General features: G+C 38.7%; 1 protein-coding gene across 1 annotated transcript in view; it reads right to left on the bottom strand.

Annotated features, from left to right (window-relative positions):
* Window positions 1-3,149: 3,149 nt before the first annotated feature.
* LOC306773602 (protein O-mannosyl-transferase TMTC2-like) overlaps window positions 3,150-15,119 on the bottom strand; it is a 69,666-nt gene continuing 57,696 nt past the window's right edge. Inside the window, exons 10-12 of the mRNA XM_079263467.1 lie at window positions 9,467-9,581; window positions 6,816-6,879; window positions 3,150-4,195 (exon numbers count right to left, since the gene is read on the bottom strand). Coding sequence (XP_079119593.1) covers window positions 4,004-4,195; window positions 6,816-6,879; window positions 9,467-9,581 — 371 coding nt within the window. The 3' untranslated portion in view covers window positions 3,150-4,003. The remainder of the gene's footprint in view (window positions 4,196-6,815; window positions 6,880-9,466; window positions 9,582-15,119) is intronic.

The following is a 15,119-nucleotide window of genomic DNA, read 5'->3' as shown; positions in this document are numbered from 1 at the left end:
AGAAACAGCTTGATCAGTGTTTCAAACCAGACATTAAAAGGCCTCAAATGAACAGAAAAAGTCCTATTTTAATAATAAAAATAAGATGAGTGAAAACAAAGTGTTGTGGAAAAAAGTCTGTCAATGTGGAGGAGTCTGGTTCTGAAGTGAAAAAGATTACAAAGTTAATTGAACAAAAAAAAAACAAAACAGAATAATACAAATTGCAATTTGGAGAGACAGTCCAGAGGTCCGAGAAACAAGAAATATCTGTTGTTAGCTGTAACCCTCTTCAAGGAAGAGAGTGTTCTAACTCATCAGATCCCAGATGTCTGAATGCAGACATATCAGATCTCTACACATTGTTATGTCTGTAAAGGGGAATAAGCAGACTCACTTAGCTTAAGTTCATTGTGACTTTTTCAGAAAGCCCACAAAGCCATAATCAGAAATTTCCATGACAAAAGTCTTTACCGCAATTTTACCCCAATTCCTGCAGACGGCAGTGTTTTGGAAATCTAATAAATACATTTTTATTCAGGTTTGTATGCAGATATATACAAACCTGATATTACATTTAAAAATAAAAAAAAATATTACAAATTGTATTTTTTAAGTGTTTTTTAAAACCAGGATTGAGCATCTAAATACTTTGTCACGTGCGTTTGTTCATTAATTGTTTTATTTGCAAGCAGAGCCTTTTCACCTTTACAAGATGCATCATCAGACTTTTTAAACCGAACCCACCGAGCAAAAACATTGCAATCACTTGGAAGAGACATTTTGATACAGTCTTACTCCACAACTGCAAATTAAATACCTATTCCCAACAAATTAACATCTACTAATCAGGGATGATTTTTAGCAACATGCTTTCTTACAAACAGCAAGCCTTTCGTTGATTACTTTAACTCAGTAAATGTTTGTAAAAGCATATCTGTCCAATCAGAGAGGTATTAGAGTATATCTTTATGCTTGGGGACATAATGCAACACCTGAACCTTCAGATGAAGCTGTTTTAGATAAAAAAAAAAATTCTATTTTCTGCAACCCAAAAAAGCTGACAGATACTGGGTGTATATTTCTGTTAACAACTGCTTGCAGTCAGAAAAAGAGAAATGCTGCTGAGATGTGATATTATGAACTCTAAAAACAGATGTGTCACTTCAGCTTCTGCCTTTTCAATGAGTACACAGTGTGTGTGTGTGTGTGACTATGATGCCTTGATAGAGCTATTTACCACAACCAGGCCATCATCTCTGAGTGAACCATATGAAATGACCCGCTGGGTGCAATCAGTGGACTCAGCCTCACAGATGATTTTCCAAACCAAGCTCCATTCTGTGTTTGTTTTGTTTTTTGTTTTTTGCATTAAAGGACATATCATGTCCTCACACTTTTATACTAAATTAATGGAAAAAATAAATAAATTGGGGATTAAAAAAAAGGAAAACTGGGGCTGTAACATCATGCAAGTCGAGTTGCATATCTTTTGAAATATTTACAGCTTGGTGGTCACCAAGTCTGCATATGATTACAGATTTTTTTATGTCTGCTTGATTGGATGAGATCAACATGTTGAGCCTGTGAGTATAGCGGTTCCTATTAGCAGATCTATATGTTGTGTCACTTTAACATTTTACCACTCAAACATTGTTTATCAGATGGAGCACGCTGGAGCTGGACAGATGGGTTTGGGGTCTTGGATGGTCTTTCACACAACGTTTGATATTTTTCTCAGCCAAAGCTTTGGTGATTTTTTTAAAGAAGTTGGATCTTCGGTGTATTGGAAATCAAATCAAACTAGATGTTAGATGCCATAGCTAAACAACTTTTGTTTTATAATTAATTTGGTTTGAACTGTTTCAACTGGGACGAACTCAAGCTTCTCCACGACCCTGAAATATAGGAAACAGATTATTAGTGGACTAAATTGACTGAACTGGACTGTATTTAATGGGATATGAAGTGATTTTTTTTAACTTACTTTCTATTTGAAGTGCCTTAAGATTAAATTTGATGGGAATGCTTCACTCAAGCCAGCATTACCTCCCTAAAACTCAACCTAATCTGGATTGTTTTTGCTTTTTTACAGCGTTTTACTCTCAGCTGAGTCACTCAGATGTTAGTTTGGGCTCGAGCGCAAGCATCACTTTGTAGGACAAGCACCCAGTAAATGCAAAGGTCACACAGACACCGCTCCTCTTTCCACTCTTCTCTGACCTGTTCCATCTTTTTAACACATTTCCCTGCTTGTATGGCATTTTGTTTGCCATCTTGACTTTGACCAGCATGTCATCTCCTCCTGTGAGCCCCGTTTGACATGAGCCCTGTCACATCCATCACAAAGACAGGTGGAATATTACAGGATAAACCTGACACCACATGCTTTCCAGTCAGAGAGGAGCCTCATAATTATCCTTTAATGCTGTTGATTTACATCAGCGGTGACATATTTCGTGTTTGAATAATGAGTTTATGTAGTTTAGGAACATGAAATCTCACCAACTACCCAGAGATAAGGGAGGCCCAGTCTACGTCATGCTTTTTGGATCATTTCAGTCATTCTCTAATTGTTGCAAACCATTGTTTTGAGACTGAACTATAGCCAGAGGAAATGTGAAAACCAGAGAGGTATTACAAAGGACTCCAGCTGCACCGAAACGGCTGGGGTCCGCTCTGGTTTTTGTTTCAGATTGCCCCACCGCTCCCCAGACCCCGCTGCGCACAGCGTGATGTACAGCTGGATCGCAGCCAAGTCCTCACTCTCCAAACGTCCTGTATGAGTACCTCTACATAACATACACTCGTGCAGGTGTTGCAGCTGGAATGCGGCGCTGCTTTCCGTATAAAAATCACACAGCAGAGCAGAATAAAAAGACTCATCTGTTTATTATGGAAAAAAGGTTCAATGCATTTTTTTTTTGTTGTTTGTTTTTTACAAAAAAAACACAACACAAATCTGAAGCTACACATTTTCTATAATTTACCGAACATCACAATCTTTAAAAGAAACAAAACATCTAACATCATTGTACGAAGTGCTCTCTGGGTCACAGATCTTCAGTTCTGTGACTGGAAATCACAACCTGATGTCCCTGAGCAGAGAGGAAAAAACATTGTATAAAAAAAAAATGCTTTCAGGTCACTGTCAGGGTGCCTACCGAAGTTCGTAAGGCTGAATGAATGAGAGAGGGTGGGACGGTGTGACACAGTGTTGGCATTCTCACATAAAATAACACATTATTAAGAATAAATTAAATTTGATCACTTGATCACATTTAACACGAGGAACACAGCACGAGGGACAGTTCTTGCTTGGCATGGAGGTGTGACGACTCTGACTAGGTTTTCTTTTCAGCTCATTTTTACAGTCTCATGCACTTAAAATGCACCGAATAAGAATAGACAAATATTCCCCGACTTGAACCATGGAAAGGGGGCTGGCTGAGCTGGTGTGCTGCACAGAAACACATTTGTGCACTGCTGCTTTCGATGCTTTCGCTCTCCTTCAACTCAGAGTGGACACTTTCGCAAAAGAGATCCTTCTTTCTTGTCAAAACCCAGATCCTACACCCCCCATCATGCTACTTCAACCCAGTGGTGACTATTATGGCTTCAAGCTGTGAGCTTAAATTGGAGATGCTACAACATGATGGAAAGGTTTTACATGCTTGTTTTGTTTCCCTTTTTTCCCTCCTACAGATGCAGTAGCTCTCCCCAAAACACATGTAAACAAACGTCAGTGTTCTTCCTCTTTAAGTCAAACCCGGTTGGTTTACGCATTAAGTGCTCTAAACATACCAAGTACTTAAATGCCAGTCAGATTATCTGCATGATATGAGAGAATTTTGTAGTTTCAGCCACTATATGGCACCGGCGGTGTGGTGGAGCCTGGCCTCCGAAATACAAACATGCTAAGCCTGAAATAGTCTTTAAGAAGCATCACAGGCTGGCATGACAGAAATCTTTAGGCTCCAGCTTTCTTCCCATCCTGCGCCGAGATCATCAGCAAGGAAACGCTTCAAAGTTCGCCTTTTTGCAGCTTTGTCCTGAGTCCTTGCCTCTCCATGATGTTCCAAAGCTTGCGCAGGTTGGACTGCGTGATAAGATCGTCAGGCTTGAGCTGGAGAGCTCGCAGGTAGTTCGCCTCTGCCTCTGGCAGTTTGCCGTTCAGGTGGAGGATGGCGCCGAGGTTCATCAGAGCAGCTGGGTACTGGGAATAGAAAAAACAGTGAAGACAATGGAGAGAGAAGACGACCAAGCGGTGCCTGATGAAATGAGAGTAACGTGTGTTGCAGGATTACTGTGCTTGCTATTACCTTATTCGGGTGAACTATTCAAAGAGCTGCTATTCTCACCTTTCTACATTTGACAAACATGATTATCAGATAAACGACTCAGGAATCTTGCCAGGCTCTTTACAGAAGGTTGATTAAGGAAATGATAATGGGGGGAAATGTACTTCAGGCTGAGAAAAATCAACCTCTGAGAGCGCGTCGCATTGAACAAAAAGGTCGCTGTAAATTGTGACTTTTACTTCTTGATGTGGACGAACAAATCCATTTAGTAAAGTGTTTCAGAGGTATCGTTTATCAAAGTAGCATTTTTTTGCCCCCCCCCCCCCCCTTTTTTTTTATAGTTGCAAAGTGAAAACATCTGGACTTAAATAATGGTTGAGCTGTGGGAATCTACAAATCCGAGCCATACCAAGACAGAACTATCAAACACACCAAGTTTCATCGGAGAAGTCTTCTGCACCTCATCCCCCAGACCTGGCCTCGTTCCCGGCCCTGCGTCCTCTCTGCATGACGTATGCTAAGTAATTTGGCTGCTAGTTCACTGATGTCTTTTTTTTTCCCCCTCCAAAAGCAACTTTTGTGTTCTTCTTCATGATGAAACTGCACCAGTGTCCAAATCGTTGTTTCCCTTCTCACCTTCTGCAGCAAATTAATTCCATACACTAAAATGTGAAAACCCTTCAAAACCTTGTTCTGGTTTATGTTCCGTACAAGATCTTTGCAGAGAAGGTGTCACATCCAGCGCTAAGCCAGACAAATGTGAATTTCTGTTATTCAAAACTTTCCAAGATTAATCAGGGGAACGTTAGCGATGGAGCTCTGCACACAGAAGATCAGAACAAAGCAGCAAACTTTGGAGTTTCTCTTCTACGACTGCTCAATGAATGTTTTCTGTAGGAAACACTTGTTGTTGCTATGGAAACCATAAGTACAGCCATTCGGCAGGAAGCAAAACCATAAGAAGTCCTGGAGAAAATCACAAGATGAGCTCATCTTATCCTTTTTTGATGTGCTGGGAGCAACTGGTAAAGCCCTCCACAGTCGGGACACATTCCCATTTCTGCTCATTACACGAAGAGATGAATTTCTGTGTAAAGGGGAAATGAAAAACTCTTTGCACATTTTTTGGCATGCAGAGCCAGAAGCCGAAGCCTTCATGACCTGAAAGCTTCCGGATATTTGAGTGGCTGTCATTCATGTCAAAGACGAGAGACGCTGAGGCACCGAGGAATGACAAGAGTCAAATATAATGAGTTTGGGGAAACTTTTTTCCTCCGAGAACAATGTATAAACACAAACCTTCACACATTAAACAGCCACTTTTTTTTTTTTTTTTGCTTTTAAGACTCAAACATTTTGTTATCATTACTGTAATGCTGTTCATCTGTAATCCCAAGGAATATCATTACTTTGTGTGGTGGGGAAGTAAACAAGAAGAAAGGAGAAGAAAAGGGAAGGAAAAAAAATCAATTAATAAAAATAATAATAATTACTAAAAAATAATGAGTAAACATAATGTATTCTCATGTTGCCTTTAATTTTCCAATTCTGTGACATGTTCAATAATCACTGATTCTGACATACCCTGCTGTGTAATTTTTTGGTCTTACATCTGTACATGGGCAGGAGTGTGGAGAGGTGTAGGAGTGAGCAAGTTTGTCTTGTCTGTATCTTATGTATTGTTTTGCGTATAATTTGTGTAATTGTTGATTATGATGTATTGTTTTATGTTTTTGGACCCCCCTCGAAAACGAGATGGTACATCTCAAGGGGTATTCCATAAAATAAATTTCTCTAAATTCCTCTAAACAGATGAATTAAAACTGATTCCTAGCTTCTACAAGGTACCTGTGACTGAGTAAGTTTGCAGCAAAACTCAATAATAGTAGTTTAAAGACATACAAGTAATGGAAATGGTAGTGAAATGCAAACCCACTCAGAAAAAGAAAAAAAAAAAAAGTAATGACAGATAAAATCTGCCACCACCGGGTCTGTTTGGGGTACGTCAGACAAGAGTGCGGCGATATAACATAGACATGAAGGTAAAAACCTCTTTCATTGTGATGCTACATAAGTCACAGAACTGGCCTGAAAGCAGCTCGTCTTAACAAATCACTGCAGCGAGCTCACCTCAGGTCCCGTTCATACGATTCTAAATTACCTCTATCGCAGCCCACCTCTATGCACGCTTTCTCTTTGAAGTGACTGATGCACACGAGGCAGAAACAGGATATAATAGCTCGCAACTACCTTGGGCGTGTGTGCTGACATGAAGAGACATGATATCCCTCCTGAGGCTCTTCTGTTTGACTACACCGAGATGAAGCAGTGTGTATGACTTCGGGATCAAAAAACAATACCTACACCCCCCCCTTCCCCAACGCATTTTTTGCTAAAGCAATAGAAAACAGCAGCAGCGGTGCTATAATATGATGTCAGGATGATGGGTAACGCGTAATATGTTGTAAATTGCATTTTCACAGCGGGAGTGTGTGTGCATTTCCATGATAAGTGCAAACAGTCGCAGGTACTTACATCTGGTCTGAGGCTGGCTGCACGCTCGTATTGCCTCTCTGCTGCTTCATTTAGATTGGCCTGTCTGAGGAGGAAGAGGCACAGAAAGTGAAAAAAATGTGAACATAATCACACAACGCTATGCTGCATTGATGAAAACTGGTGCTTTTCATGGCATTCATTCATTGTTAGAACAGCTTGGCATGAAAATTGCTGCAATTACAGCTGGTCATTAATTAACAGCATAGAGTAAGAAGAAACTTATTGTCATTTTGAAGTGATCTCGCATATAATTTCAGGGAAATAATAAATCTCTTTGTGAGTTAAATTTAGACATCTTATCATTTTTCTAGGATAATGTATGAAGCTCTATCATTAATTTATTTATTATAAAAAAAAAAAAATCAGATAGTAATGCTACTATAATGTAAAGTCTCAGTGTGTCAGAGTTGAAGTGTAAGACTTAATGATGCTAAAAGCACTACACTGCACAAACTACTTATCATCTCATCTTTAAGTAGGTCATCCATCCATCCATCCATCCATCCATCCATCCATCCATCCATCCATCCATCCATTGTTTAAACATGTTTATTCTACTGCACAGTCATTGTGGGGCTGGAACATGTGCAAAGTGCTTGTATGCAGGTTAGCATTTAAAATTTGAGTATTTAGCAACTTTTAAAGCTAACTCGCAACGTGCTGCACACAATACTGATACGGTGTGATTTGCTGCAGTCTACAACGTGCAGTACGTGCAGTATGCATGAGTAAATTTATATATTATCTTTGGGTTTTCACAATTTCTTTCAGGCTGCTCCTGTTGGGTGTGGCCGACATGTAAAAACAGTCATCTACAGAGTCACAGATGGTGTCATGTATATGTTTTGTGTAATCTGGAGATAATTACGTTCTTGTTTTTTCTTTTTCATTGTCGTTTAAACACAGGGTTGCCATGTTACTGCCATAAAAGGCATGTAGAAGAAGGCTACAGTTCAGAGGGGAAGTGAAAAAATATGATGGCGGAATCTGCTGAGAATGTGAGAAATGGAAGAATGTATTTATTTACATAACACAGGCAAAGGTACATGAATTGACCTGGTAATATAAAACAAAAATATCAAATAAAGGAAATTGTGGATTGTCAGTCCAGAAAACGAGATTAAACATTGTAGAGGTTTTTGGCTGGGAATTATTGATGAATACCTCTTGCTTGTTTTGTATTCTTGCATGAAAACTTTGACTGTTTTCATACTTAAATACCAGAGATTTTTAGAAGTAAAATGGTTGCTGCACATAATTACGGGGGGAAAAAAAACAAACAAAAAAAAACATTTTATGCCCATACTGTAGCAAAATAAAGCCTTTAAATAACATGTGTGCAATCTGTAAGTTAGCTCTGTACCAAATGCAGCATTATGTACCCATGTTACAGCTGGGTACATAAAGCAGCTACAGTTTATATGCTCCAAATGCAGACTGTGCCAAAGTGATTAAAGTTAAGGAGACAATTCCTTCCTGATGTGGTATTTTATATTCATACGGTTGTGTTTTAAGTGAAATATGCCCAAGGTTTAAGGTCTGATATCATAGTCATTTGAAAGTGTCCTTCCATAGTTCTGGTTATGTTTGGAAAAGTGCTACAGAGCTGTTAAATGGCATTCAAGACGTTTTGGTTTCAGGGCAGGATAGTTGGGTATCCTCTGGGAAAAGCCTTGAGCAAATGAAAAAAGGGCAAGTTTTGTTGTTAAATCCCTTCAAATGCCACCAAGTCCTCTTGTAATGCATGGAGATTGATTGGATGAGCCTGTCATCAACCTGGTTTGTCTGATAATTACTATCCTCTATGATCAGTGAACAGCTGCACAGAAAACAAGCCAAGACGTCTGGGTCATCCTCATCGCAGAGGAGCAGCTTTTAGCTTTAACAGGTGTTTGTCTTGTCGTTTAACTCTTTTCTGTTTGGACTGAAGTCACAAAGAGTCTCAGCTGAAATGATCCAGTCAGAGCATAGCGGAGTGATCTGTCACTGAGATTTAGTCTTACATTTTCCAAAGCAAACCTCGGTCGAGCTCGGAGACTTTGAACTTTTTACTAATCCTCTGTGGTGGCGCTTGGAGAGCGACGCAGCAGAGCAGTAATGGCTTCAACAGATATGTAGAGCAAAAGAGAATTAAGGTTCATCATTCCAATATTCCCTCCTGTTGTTGGTGGTGGAGGACATTTGCAGTCATTTTTGACACTTTTCAAGATTTATAAGCCGTCTGTGCATGTGCTTGCCAAACTTAAAGGGGAAATTCTCCGGTGGTTTCTTTACAAGCCCTCGGCTAAAACCTCATCCTGATGGACTGAAACTGCATCGCTGTTTATGTCCACATTATATAATAAGCAAGGCAGCTTTTCCACTGACAGTGTTCAACTGGCTTCACGTATACACACACACACACACACACGCACATATATATATATATACATATATATATATCAAAGAAGCCTCATAAAATGAAGAGGTAGAGGGAAACCCACAAATACTAAGGGATGAGGTCAGCAAAGTCTGGAAATACAGGATTCCCATAATATTTCTTAAACCATTCAGTAATGTAATTTTCTGTACTAGCAGGAGGATGCCTCACCCATGAAGCAGCCCTGCTTTAAATCAGCAGTTTAACAAACCTGAGCATGTGAGCAGCACTGAAGACCACATCAAACTCTGAGTTGTCCAGCTCTGCAGCTCTCTCTGCCATCTCTGCAGCCTCAGGAAGACGGGACTGCTCCAACAGGAACTGGCCTGTTAACACAGCAGGGGAAATATGGTATTGAAAGTCCTTTATGTACAAGATTAAAATAAATGCCTTAAACTGGAGGATTGATTAATGATCTAAATCAGGAACATGTGGGGTTTAGTCCTGGGTGAACATTCATCATTTGTGCAAATGTTGTGCATATTTAATTCCTGAGAACCAGCTTGTATTAATACTTAAATAAAAACAACTCTGCCTATGCGAACGTTTTGCATTCTTCCTCATATCAAATTAAGAACTCAGTCATTATGTTTTTGTTTTTTTTAAATTACTAGTAGCCTTTGTGGCTTAAAAACCTACAAAAGACACCTGGGACATGGTTCACAGGTCCACGATGAAGGCCACTTTAGGGAATTATTCTGCTTGATGAGAGTGAGAAGTGGTTTCTGATTGGATGAAGCTTCTCAAAACAGATGCTAATATGATGCCAGTGTGATTTAAGACCACTGCTGCAGAAGTGATAATAACTGTAGAGAAACTACACTGGTGCTTAAAATACTTGACAGAAGAAGAACACATCCAGAGGTAGATGTTCTGCTGAGATCTGACCTCCAGTTGCAGAGACGTTGCATCTGTGTTATATTTCAAATGGTTTAACAAATTCACATTTTTACTTCTCAAAGAATTTTTTCAGATACTAAATCATTTACGGCAATCTTTTCAGTCACCCAGAGTTTATTTTGATAGATGAATCTCTAAAAAAACTCAATCAAAAAGACAGAACACAGTATGAAAAGACTGTTGAATAACATTCCTCTCCTACTCTTGTACTTTAAATGTCCTTCAGGTATATTTTTTTGTTTTCATTTGTGCAGAACACATTGTATTTCCATCCATCCATCTGTTTTCTTAACCGCTTACTCTAATTCAGGGTCATGGGAAGCTGGAACCTATCCAGCAATCATTGGGCGAGAGGCAGGGTACACCCTGGACAGGTCGCCAGTCTATCACAGGCATAGTGTTTCCTCATGCATGAAATGCACCATACAGCCTAAATAAGTCTTGACTTAACCCTTAAAAAGTCTTTGATTTGTGTCTAAAACAGGTTTTAAAGGATAAAAGAATTGTTTTGTACACCAAATATATGAAGCGACTACTTTTACTGGACCCATGCTGATGCAGCAGGATCCTTTTTGTTGCAGTGTGATGTGGTATACAGTATGGCTTCAAAGATAAATTACATTGGCAACTGGTCAGAAATAAGTGTTTACTAAATCTACAGTTGTGACTGTAGATTATGTACCTGGAGTTATATGCATCATTCATATCTCAGGAATCTTAGATGTCCAATGCTCTATATTGTGTAAGTACTTAGAAAAAAGCCAGAATAAGATGCATGTTTATATGTCACAAAACATATGCAACCATCTGGTATGAAGGTATGAGCTGAAAGAAAAAAATCATGTTTGATTGGCGAGGAAAAAATGAAGTATATGCTGTTTGATTCTCCATCACCATGCAGAGGCAGTTTCCATGTGGTTTCTAAAGGGGTGTGCTGTTACAATATATGGTTAATGAAAGGTTTTCGTAAATGCAAATGAATGTTCCAAGTCTGGTGCTTTAAACGCTGCATGTTTAACCATGCGTGATGGTTTTATTACATTTTAAATTTCATGTTTCTACAAAAGGCTGATAAATAATACCCTTGTGTTTCCTTTTACCCACCAACAAATTCAAATCAAAAATGTTAAAGGAAATATTTTGACAACTAGAAGGCCACTGTGACAGGTTGCTCTTTCAACAAGACCAGTATCCCAAGTTCCCATTTTACAGAAAATCCTCCTCATATGCACTGCAGGAACATGTAACGAGTTCCTCGTATTGGACATGCAGCACCTTTTCAGGGAGTTTTGCTGCAAACCTGCTGACAAGCAAATTAAAATGGTGCAGTAATAGTCTCCCAGCTCTAAAGGGACTGAATGCAGATCACCTCTTTTCTTCACAATCAGAACCCTAAAGAAGAGCTGATGCTCAATTGTAAACATCAACCTTTTTCAACATTGCAATTTATATTACTTTGGTTTATTTCATATTAAGGGTTATTTGTGAAAGGAGAGTGGAGTGACCCTCACATGGAGCAAGGAAGGGAGCAGTAATTATGGTCCCTCAGGGGGACAAAGAGGACTGTTTTCTGGCGTTTTTAAACAAATCATACAGAAAATGAGTCAAATCAAATTATTTCTGTTTTACTGTAGGTATATCCTACAAAATCCTTGCAATTACTAAAAATAACTTTTTTCTAATTAAACTCAAGTAATTATGTGAAATTTATTTTACATATCTCAGAAAGTCAAATATCAAATATTTAGTTTAGCCTCAATTCATGCTATAGGAATACATACAAGACTTTTTGTCCTGTTCTGCACAGTTTCTCTTATCTTCTGCTTGTAGATTCTTTATTTGACATGCTGCAGGAGATCTGATGGAAGGGGGATGATTAAAAAAAAAAAAAACAAGATGAGGAAGGAAAGCTTGTAGAGGAAACAAAGATGGAGACTGATAGAAAAAGAGAACAATGATGACAGGAGGCTACAGAAGAGTGACACAGAAAGAGAAGACAGCAAAGGTGCCAAAAAAAAGTGTGAGATGCAGCAGCTTTGAGTGCCAATGAGATGGAGGTAATTCACGCATCATCCTGCATGAATTTGGCTATGTGCTGCAACATCACAAGGTTTTTAATTCATCAGTCAAGCCTGACCAGATGACAACTGTAATAGGATGGGAATTTTTTGCTTTTACCTGAATCTAAAAGATTACAACATATTCTGGGTCACGTAAGGGACTGTTTACACTGAAAACTGTCACTGAGAACAATGACCGGAAAAGGGGGCTTCATTTTGACTTTGCCTTTTTTACGTGATCTCCAACATGTGTGTGTTCATCCTTTGTGTTGTGATATGGACAGATCTCATCACTCCTTACACATTCATACATGGGGGTCCTCCAGTGACCCATGCACAGCCAAAGGAGGTGGATTCCACATAAAGGAAGCATAGCAGCCCAAATAAACATCACCCGTAGCAAGAGACAACAAGATAACAGGAAAAAGAAAATAGAGAAAAGAGTGTCAAGGCTTCTAAAGGGGAAACAGCTTGGTCCAAAGACAGCAATAGTCCCCTAAACTACAAAATATCAGAGCACAGAAAACACCAGGAAGGATTGAAAATGATAAGAAAGGGGAGAAAGGGACAATGCACAATATCGCGTTTAATAGAGGAATACAGATTTAATTTCCTATGAACATCCTGGAGATATTAACGTGGAGCAGCGAGGCGTCTGTTCCTCCAAACCAAAGTGAAATGCTGCACCAGCAGCAGCACAGGGGGAACACGGTGTCATGTTTTACTATTATGAATAGTAAACACTGTGCTCTAATCTCAGCTCCTCACTCAGATAAACACAGCACGCATGTCTGCTTGTACATGTGCGCGCACCATCTGCAAAACCTCAAACAGCTCGAACAGTGCCAGCATCCAAAGCAACTGCAAAAGCAGCAAAAGTAAATGCAGAAAGAGATTAGACACATAAATACTGCCCCACTTTGATTCTTTCTAAACTACTTTTAGGATTAAATGAGCAGCAAGCTTGGACTGAAGGTGGATTATAACAGGAATTGTATGAGGGCATTCTTTGTGCTGTTTTTGATTTGAGCATTTTTGTCCCCTAAATGTACATAAAAACATACCTAAAATGTATTTCCAAAAGAACAAGTGTCTAAAGTATAAGTGGGATTATTAGAAAATGCGGGATTATTAGAAAATGCAAGTGTTTGCCCCAGTTTTTGTCAGAAGGATGTTGTGTTTGCAGATTTAGCTTCTGTCAAATCATCAATTTAAATTTGCAGTAAATGTGAGGGGAAAAAATGAATCTATTTACAATCCATCCAATTTATACAAATGTAGTCTCTTTGTTTTATCAGTACCAACTTAAGTCTTCATTACCAGTTCAATGAAAACTTATTTAAGGTCAGTTCTACTTTTGAGAAAATCCCACAAATGACCTTTAAGTACTTGGCAATGCTGGATGAGAAAAAAAAGCAGGAAGAAGACAATCTTAGACAGGAAATTCTCCTAATATCTATAAAGTCCACATGATTTGTCAGATTAACTTTAGTTCTTCATAGTTCTGGCAATCGTTCCACACTGATCCAATATTGCCAATGTGATTATCAATCATTTATTATTAACTTTCCTCAGCAAAGTTTCAAATAAGATTCAGTAAATCAGAACTATGAATCCTACAGGTTGTCGTCCATCTGGTTTCGCTTTCTGAAAGCTAGGATCTGCTAAATGATAGCTAACGGATGCTACATTAGATTAGCCCGCACTAGCTACTGGATACCAGTTAGAGACCACAGCTATACGCTTATTTCCAGTGCAGAGCTGTATCTGATTCCAATCAAAATAGGCCATAATAAACATATTGTTTATAAGATAAATGAGCTACTACAGGTTTCATAACTAAACAACTGACACACAAAGCAAAGCAAGGAAGTTGCTAACTGCTAAGCTAGCAAGCTGTATTTCTGTAGGAATTTAATAAATATAATTGTTTAAAATTTGAAATAAAATCTGTAAAAAAAATTAATTAGAATACATATTTTTAATATAACAATATTTTTAAACCAGCCAAGAACAGCTAAGAGGAGCTATCGGCTCATTACACATTGCAGAAAATGACAGTATGCGGAAACAATAAGCAGATAGGTCTGATGTGAAAGCTGATGGCGGCACAATTCCTCTAAAACGTCTCAGCAGAAGGCTGATTAGATGTAAAAGAAATGGCACACAATGCTGCTATGTAGTCCCTCCATTGTGTGCTCCAACCTTCTGAAAACAACAGACACAGCCTGGCCCTATCTGGATTACAGGCGGAAAGAGTTTCCCCTCTGAGGGAGTTTAGCGCCTGGATTAAGAAGTGTCAAGTTGTGTCTCATTCTTAGTATAAAGACAGCTTATTGCAGCAAAGCCTGATTATTACAGCTGCAAAAAGTGCTTTACACAGCAGGCATGACTTTTAAGAAGAACTTCAAAGGTCTTTCTTTGCAGGAACTTATTTAAATGTTGACAATTTCTTGAAAATTAAATCTTTGTGTGTTTATTAGGTGATCTAAACAGCAGAGACACAGCAAAACATCTTACTTTGTAACCATGTCGTCACATCTCAGTCACTTTTAGGGATTTGAATAGTTGCAGATCTGCTGTTGAGTGGATGATGCATTTCCGAACAAATGTGAGATTTAGAGTATCTGAATTTCATAATCAAAACTTAAATTTGACAAACTCTTAGTAAAGTATTAACAGCTCATTTCATTCCTATGTGAGCTATCCAACTCCTGGATTTACTGTTAACAACCAAGGAAAAAGCAAAGGCCATTTTATTTAGATTTCTCACTTCTGAGAGAGAGTAACCTGTTGGGATGGAGATAAAATGAAAATGCTGAATAATTAAACTCGAATCAGAAAGTTTGATGTAACATTATCCTCCAAAACTCAACTTCTTGTTAAACTAGGAATAACACAGAC

This window comes from Telmatherina bonti (assembly GCF_933228915.1).
Source record: "Telmatherina bonti genome assembly, chromosome: 23".
In the NCBI taxonomy this organism is placed as follows: Eukaryota; Metazoa; Chordata; class Actinopteri; order Atheriniformes; family Telmatherinidae; genus Telmatherina; species Telmatherina bonti.
This window is presented reverse-complemented; position numbering and strand designations above follow the sequence as displayed.